Below are 8,594 nucleotides of genomic sequence, written 5' to 3'. Positions count from 1 at the left end.
GACTTTTTAAGGATACTTCAAATGCCATAGAGCGTTCCAAAGCAAGTGAAATTGTTTTCGTAGCATTGTTCTTGTACTTGAAACAGTAAAGCAAACGCAGCATAATTTTACACAATTTTTTTGCCATTTTTTTGCGTATATGTGCTTGTATTTTTCATTTGAACAATAATAATAACAACAACAACAACAACAACAACAACAACAGTAATAATACTAACAGCAAGGATAACAGCAGCAGCAGTGGCAATGCAGGAAAACCAAACTTTTTAAATGTTAAAAATTTAATTTTGCATAAGATTTTTCGAACGGAAATTGCTTCTCTTGAAATCATTTGTCAGGACTCAGTCAAGGTTGGGGTTGGCAGGCCGACGGACCAACCGACCGACCGACAGACGATAAATGCGAACAACACAAAATATTTTTACTTATTTTCTTATTTATAATTTTTTTCCTTTATTTTTTCTACATTTTTCTTCTTTTTTTTTTTTTTATTTTTATCTTATGTTCCTTAATACCTGCTGGGTCTTCTTCGCCTATTTCTTCTACATCCCGACAGCTTCCACATTGGTCGGTCGTCTTTTATAGAGAATTTTAAATTGTTATGGGAAGTTCTCGTCGGTTGTGATAAAAATAAAACAGATTCCTCAATGATTATCGTTTTGTACGACTGATTGGAAAGTTGTAGTCTCCTTCCACACTTCATCATATCCTGCCGGTGGTAGTGCTATTAGTCCTAGTATTGGAATAGGCATGGCGGCATTGGTATGGGTATTGGTCTTGGCATTGATTCGAATCGAGAGTTGTTTCTGTTTCAATTTGTGTGAGTATTTCGTATTTCGTATTTCGTATTTCTTATTCCGTAATGATTTCATTTAAAATGCAAAATGTTAAATGAACATTTTCGTGAAGTTAATTGAATGTAGAATTTAAAATTACTTCAACGATGCAAAATAAGAAAGGAAGTTAATGAAAGAAAAATCTAATGCTAACCTTGTATAAATTGCTTTTTAATATTTGATCATTAAACTTGTATTCAACTCAAGCTTCCCCTCTTTGCCTTCCTGCAAAAGAACATATGTGTGAGTATCTATCGGAATCCATTTGTATCTATTTGTATCTGTGGCGTTTAAAAATTCAATACATAATAAAAATAAAACATTAAGTTTTAAAAAGTTTGGAGGTTTTAACATTATTTTTTGTATTATTGTAGTAAAAAAACTTACTCGAATCGAACTCTGAATAAAACGCTGTGTGTGAATATGCAAATTACCTAAAGAAAAAAAAATTAATTAAATTATTTTAAATAATTAATAAGAACATATTAAAAGATTATGTGCATGATTAAGATAAATATTTCTTAAATTTGTACTAAAAGAATATAATCAATCTAATGGGTTATCTATATCGTAGTCCTGACTTAGCATCACTGTTTCAATGACATATGTCAAACGGAATTAATTTCCAAGACATCAAATGCTTTGTTTATTGCTTGCCATTTTATATACATATTGCATATATGAAAGTACAAAAAAATTGGTGTTTCCATAGCATATATACATTTGTAATTATACTTAAAGACACAAAACCGTCGTATACGTAAAAACTTAATATTAAAATAATGATTCCGTAGTAGTTACATTTGGGACATTGGGAGATAATTATGATCAAGCACACTATAGCTTAAGCAGTGAAAAAATTTAAGCAAACTGTATCAGTAATAAATATACTAAGGCCTAACCCAAATATATCTACTATTGGTGAAAGTTTCGGAGAAGATCGAAATCTATCTATTATGCGGTGCACACAGTATTTTAGTCTATCTTATTGTGTATGAAATTTTTATGAAATTGCATATGAAATTTAGCTAATACATTAGCTATAGCCGGTCGATCATGCAATGCGTAGAAACTACTCTGATTGAGTGCTCAAAGAACAGCGTTTGGATGAAGACTTCTCGCAACGGATTTTCTGCAGTGAAGAAGTATTTTCTTCGCAAGAAAACAACAACAAATCACATTAGCAGTAGGAAACATTAAGAAGTAAATATCTAAAAGCTATAGAGTCAACAAAACGAATAGTCTATGTTTAGTGAGGCATTTAGTCTGGAGACCTGAGAGATGTGAGAGATCTGTACTTGTGTAATAATGACAAAGGTCCGATACAAACCTTCAACTCTGACAGAAGATAAAATCCATTTAATTTAGAAATAGTGTTTGAATATGAAATTTCCAAATTATTAGAAATAAAAATAAACTTCTATTAAGAATATTTAATTAAATAAAAATCCGTTGACCATTCTCAACTCTTATTTTTTGTGTAAATTAATTGAAGTATATAAATTTTATTTAAAAATAATAAAAAAAAAGAAATCCTTAAGCTTACTTTCTTATAAACAAAGTCCATTCAGAGTTTATTATATTTAAATTAAATAAGATTTTTTAAAAATTCTGTCGAAAGCAAAGTGCTGATCCAAATAACATTAATTTTTCATTAAACTTCAAAAGCCTTTTAATTCCTTAATCCTTGCCAGCATCAAAAGATAAGTAATTAATATTCCGATTTTTCCTTTCGCAAATGCGCTTTCATGTCCTGGACTCAAATTTCGCTGCTAATATTATTGTAATATATTCCTAATAGTGAATAATGTAGGGCTGAACCAACCGCAAATCTGCAGTTCGGTCGGTGCGCCCAGTTCACCCTGTTCGCCCGGTGCGTCCGGTGCGCCCGGTTCGCCCGGCTCGCTCGGTTCGTTTGTGCGACGTCACAAATAAAGCGCGTAAGGCTACTGCTGTGAAGCAGCTTGATATAACAGTTTTTAATTAAAATCTATAAGTGGCAGAAACTTTTAAATAGAATAATTACGCTTTAATGAAATAAAATACAACAGCTGTGTGGCGTACGCAAAATGTTAAATACACTCAAGAAAAAATGGCGAAAAAACCGTAAAAGGGGCAGCATTATAACAAAATAAAGACTCACTAGTGATACCCAAAATCACGGACAACAGAACTCAAGCTTGCCTCAAAGTTTTTGATAAGCAAAATTTAAATTTGAATAAAAATGTTCCACAAAAAAATGTTCAAGAATTCAAGGAGTACAATAAATACACGGCATAGCACAACACAACGCAACACAACACAAAATAACACAAAAATTTAAATTTAAGACCGAAACTGTTACCGAATAAAAAGTAAAGTTTGTGCAAGATCAACTTAATTTAGGAAAATTTATACAAAAACAAAAGAGGGAAAAAATTAAATAAATATACGGATATATACGGATATATACGGATATATACGGATATATATATATATGCATAAAAAGTCTCTATCGAAAAATTGAAAAACAAAAACAAACTCAACTCCAACTCCAGAGTGAGGCGTAGAACGTAACGTATCTTTCGAAAAGCATACTTTACGGAGCGGAACAGAGCTAACACCAATAAAATTGATTTCGCATGCAAAAAAGAACCTAAAAACGTTAGCAAAACAAAGTTTTTCATTCGTACATACATTATGCTTCCAAACAAAACACAAGTAAAATGGCATAAAGTTTAAAAAATATAAAAATGATTGGATTCATGGAGGGTTACGCATGGGTCACAGCCCGATTTCGGCATAATTTTGGACTTGTTGGCAGCAAATGCGGCGGCACGGAAGTGAGCGCGCACGCATTGCAAGCAACATTCTCGCTCGGCTTCCCCGCTTTAAGGTTGGCTCCAATGTGTTTTGGTATTTCGGTAAGTTTGTTTTGATTTGCAGCTATTTTTTCAGCCCATAATTTCATTTTATTTTTTAATTTTGTTAACAAAATAAGGCTAATATATGCATTCCTTTAAATTCCTTTTTATGCAAAATTCAAATGAAAAAAGTTTTGGCTAAAAAATCGAATTCTGTGTGATTTTCAATAAGAAAAAATTTATGTGTGGTACATACGCATACGCATATATGTATAAATATTCACTTTTTTAAATAATTTAATAATAAATAATAAACAGTAATTTGACAGGCACGACTTCTAAGCTACTCGTACATATGTACCAAAAAAATGTTATATGCAAGTATGTGTGTGCTAGGTTTTTCAATTATAATTTGCAGTGCTGGTAACTTCAAAACTTTAATTTTTTAATACGAGTTTAGCTGAGAAATTCTTATTAAATTAAGACATTTTTTTAATGCAATCTTAAGTATTTCTATGTTCCACATAACTTTTATGGACAATCATTGCGAATTAAATTTGAATGCATTTAATATTTACAGTTAATCATATTTGTTGAAACAATATGAGGTTCCATCATTGAACGCGCCATCTGTGATGTCACTAGAAGTGAATGGTAGCCGAAGTCAATAACACCTCCGAAAATCTTCCGAAAATTAAGGAATATACAATTTATTTCATTTTATTCGGTCTAGACTTTCCATACACTCGTAACATTCGCTTTTATAATTCGACAAATAAAAAAAAATTATTTGTAAAGTTATTCTTTATACAGTCATTCTTTTTAAGCAAATCTATTTACTTTTGAAAATTACTTAAAAAGAAACTAGTTAAATCAATTTCATTACAAATCATATATTTTAAAATGTTCGAAGAGTAAACTACTAAATTCGTATCTCCAACAAAAAATACAAAATTTAAAAAATAGTCGGCTTCAAAATTTAAACACTAACCTTATAAAATGGAAAACGATCTTACTGAGGAAGATCTCGCCACTTTAAAAGAGTATTACAAAATATTTAGGGACAGTTCTACAGGTAATATAACGCTCGAGTCACTTCAAACTATTATGGCCTGTATGGGGCCAATAAAAACGGATGAGGAAGTGGCGTCGGTGTTCGCACAATATGATACTACTCAAAGAGGTTCCTTAACTTATGATGAACTCGTAGTGTGTATGAAGCAGGAACTGCATCAACCTCCGCCCAGGGTCAGTTTAGAGGAAGAGTTCAAGAAACTTGATAAAAATAAAGATGGCTTTATTACTGCGGCTGACCTTCGACAGGTTATAATCAATCTGGGCCTAAATATTCCTGACGATGAGATAGAAGGTATGATTGCAGAGGTTGCCGGCACAGATGGACTAGTCGATACAGATAAATTCACCAAATTGTTTACTTTAAATTAATTTTGAAGCCGATATATTAAAAGAACAAAACTTTGGACTTTGGACAACAAAACAGTTACGTTTCTCCACAAAATACAATACCATATATTTTTCATCCAATAAAAACTATTTCAAATTTTGACATCTATATCAGATATGTTTTAATTGCTTTTATAGTATCCATAGTCCAAATAAATTATACATGGACTATAAACTAATTAAAAAATTCGATTATTTCCTAAAACCACTGATGAAGAGTACTTGGCAATATTCGAAAAAGCCTTGTATGGTCAGTCAAATTTCAATAAATTAAATAAATTTTTGTCCTTGTGCTTTCTTTGCTATTCGAATCCGTCTAACTCTGGGATATTTGCTTTTCGCCATAAAGACGCGTCACTCTCGGCACAGATAAATTAAAAATAAACAGTAATGTTCTTTTTTCTTTTCAGAACTTAAAAAAAAAATATACTTATGAAATCCTTATGCCCAAACAGATAAAACGTAGTATTGCGTTATAACCCGCGCCCAATGATGCGACGAAGACACAAAACGCAAATCCAAAAATCATGTTGTTTTATGCAAAATTAATGTCATACAAAGTGTTATTATTATCGAAATATAATTTGATGATACGTATCACACCCCGTGACATCTTATCTGCTGACTGGTAGGACCACACCTAAGAATAAAATATGAATAAAAAGAAGTTAGTTTTGCTTTGTCGGATTTCAGATACCCTTAAAGTAGATTTTTATATCAACATAGAGCTCCCATTTAAATGATAACACATATTTAATATATATAACATATGTACGTATAATATATTATATTATATTATAATATATGTTACACATATATTCGCCAGGTAGAAATTGTACAAAGCCTGACTTTAAGAAGACTCTTCAAGGTGCCATGCTACATTAGGACGAATGACATCCTCAGAGACCTCAAGATTGATCCGATCAAAAAATACAAAAAGAATAACGCCCTGAAACTATTTACGAAAACCGACAGGCTTATCAACACCGCGTTATCAAATCTCAGAATGGTCACAGGCTCCTCGAGAAGGTATGCAGATCTGAGATTAGTAATTGCTTAGTCTGATGACGTGATAAACAATAATTCAGTCAAGGCGTAGAGGGAGGTTATGAAGAAACTGCGTAGTTAATAGAGAGTAAAAGTGCTCAAGTGCACTGACTCAACTATCCTCAACATAAAAATTAATAATTAATAAAAATACTAATACTAATATCATTAGGTAAATTTGAATATAAATAACAACTGAAGAAGTTTTTATACAAAAAAAAAGATGAACTTAAAATATCTATGAAGCAACTAACATATTAAAGAGACCACCACAAAAATTTTTCACATCCAAACTCTCTCGAACACATATTGTTTATATTTTCAGAATAGGCACGGAAATGAAATACCAACTGGGCTTGTAATATATATTATTGAGTTATATCCTATTTATTTTGCTTGTAATAAAAAAATAATCCTCATCCATCAAAATCTGGTGCACTATTGGACGTGGAACATTATTTAGTCATCTTCGCATTAGAACTTAAAGTATTATTGGCGTAAAATGTGCGTACGCTACAGTCTTCCATAATACAAGGAACTAAGAGTTGGTTTTTTCTAGTAAATTGGGTCTAAGAAATGCTCTTCGCTTCGCTAAAACTTTTACTTAAAACTCATAAATGTATGTTTAAGAAAGACCAATATTTAAGTAGTTCTAATATCGACAACGAACAAAAATCTTAATTATAATGTTATTTTAAGCCATACATATAAAGTTGTTTACAAACGAAAATTAAACTTTCTTTTTTAAGTTAAAAGAAGAAGAAAATTTAATACATTAATTTCTTCCACAAATCGCGAAGGGAGCTAAACGAAACTGAACAAAGGTTAAACTAAAACAATAGCTGCTAAAAAGGTCCAAGTTCCATAAAAGGTGGACGGTACTGGCCATGAGTGAATTGTTACTACGTGTTTGTTGGAGTAGCAAAGATATTATTCACTTATTCAAATGACTATTTTCGAATTGCACTGACAGATTTAGATAGGATCTAATATTTAGTGTCTTTATGGGGTGTCTTAATGCTTCTATTCTTCACTTGACCCAAAAGCAGCAGTGCAAATACATACAATAACTTGATTAAAGTAACTGATACCAGTAGCAACATATAACTTCGCAATGACTTACACAGAATTCAGAAAGTTCTTACAATTTTTAAAATAAAATAAAATGAAATATATATAAAAAAAATAGATAAAAAAAATGGATAAAAAAAATAGATAAAAAAATAGATAAAAAAAATAGATAAAAAAAATAGATAAAAAAATATTTTAGTTTATATCGTAATTCGATTTATATGTAGTTTTATATAATATCTTATATTATATATCACAAATATAACATTATACGTCATCCTTCTTTTCAAAATAATAAAAATAATAATATGATCTTCTTTTACTACAGATATTGTTTTTAACGATTAGGAGTACATATGTTGTATAGAACGTCATTTTTCGTACTATGAATACTATAAAAGCAATTAAAACATATCTGATATAGATGTCGAAATTTGAAATAGTTTTTATTGGATGAAAAATATATGGTATTGTATTTTGTGGAGAAACGTAACTGTTTTGTTGTCCAAAGTCCAAAGTTTTGTTCTTTTAATATATCGGCTTCAAAATTAATTTAAAGTGAACAATTTGGTGAATTTATCTATATCGACTAGTCCATCTGTGCCGGCAGCCTCTGCAATCATACCTTCTATCTCATCGTCAGGAATATTTAGTCCCAGATTGGTTATAACCTCTCGAAGGTCAGCCGCAGTAATAAAGCCATCTTTATTTTTATCAAGTTTCTTGAACTCTTCCTCTAAACTGACCCTGTGCGGAGTTTGATGCAGTTCCTGCTTCATACACTCTACGAGTTCATCATAAGTTAAGGAACCTCTTTGAGTAGTATCATATTGTGCGAACACCGACGCCACTTCCTCATCCGTTTTTATTGGCCCCATACAGGCCATAATAGTTTGAAGTGACTCGAGCGTTATATTACCTGTAGAACTGTCCCTAAATATTTTGTAATACTCTTTTAAAGTGGCGAGATCTTCCTCAGTAAGATCGTTTTCCATTTTATAAGGTTAGTGTTTAAATTTTGAAGCCGACTATTTTTTAAATTTTGTATTTTTTGTTGGAGATACGAATTTAGTAGTTTACTCTTCGAACATTTTAAAATATATGATTTATAATGAAATTGATTTAACTAGTTTCTTTTTAAGTAATTTTCAAAAGTAAATAGATTTGCTTAAAAAGAATGACTGTATAAAGAATAACTTTACAAATAATTTTTTTTTATTTGTCGAATTATAAAAGCGAATGTTACGAGTGTATGGAAAGTCTAGACCGAATAAAATGAAATAAATTGTATATTCCTTAATTTTCGGAAGATTTTCGGAGGTGTTATTGACTT

General features: G+C 30.9%; 2 protein-coding genes across 2 annotated transcripts; one reads left to right on the top strand and one right to left on the bottom strand.

Moving 5' to 3' along the window:
* The first annotated feature begins 4,678 nt into the window (after nucleotides 1-4,678).
* Nucleotides 4,679-5,125, top strand: LOC119687505 (calmodulin-like). The gene has a single exon (XM_038101839.1). It carries the CDS (start codon nucleotides 4,679-4,681, stop codon nucleotides 5,123-5,125), a length of 447 nt encoding a protein of 148 aa, XP_037957767.1.
* Nucleotides 5,126-7,809: 2,684 nt separating this feature from the next.
* Nucleotides 7,810-8,256, bottom strand: LOC119687504 (calmodulin-like). Its single transcript, XM_038101838.1, has one exon. It carries the CDS (start codon nucleotides 8,254-8,256, stop codon nucleotides 7,810-7,812), a length of 447 nt encoding a protein of 148 aa, XP_037957766.1.
* Between the last annotated feature and the right edge of the window lie 338 nt (nucleotides 8,257-8,594).

Source organism: Teleopsis dalmanni, chromosome X (assembly GCF_002237135.1).
Source record: "Teleopsis dalmanni isolate 2A chromosome X, ASM223713v2, whole genome shotgun sequence".
NCBI classification, from domain to species: domain Eukaryota; kingdom Metazoa; phylum Arthropoda; class Insecta; order Diptera; family Diopsidae; genus Teleopsis; species Teleopsis dalmanni.
The sequence above is the reverse complement of the archived record's forward strand: the minus strand, read 5'-3'. Positions and strand labels throughout refer to the sequence as shown.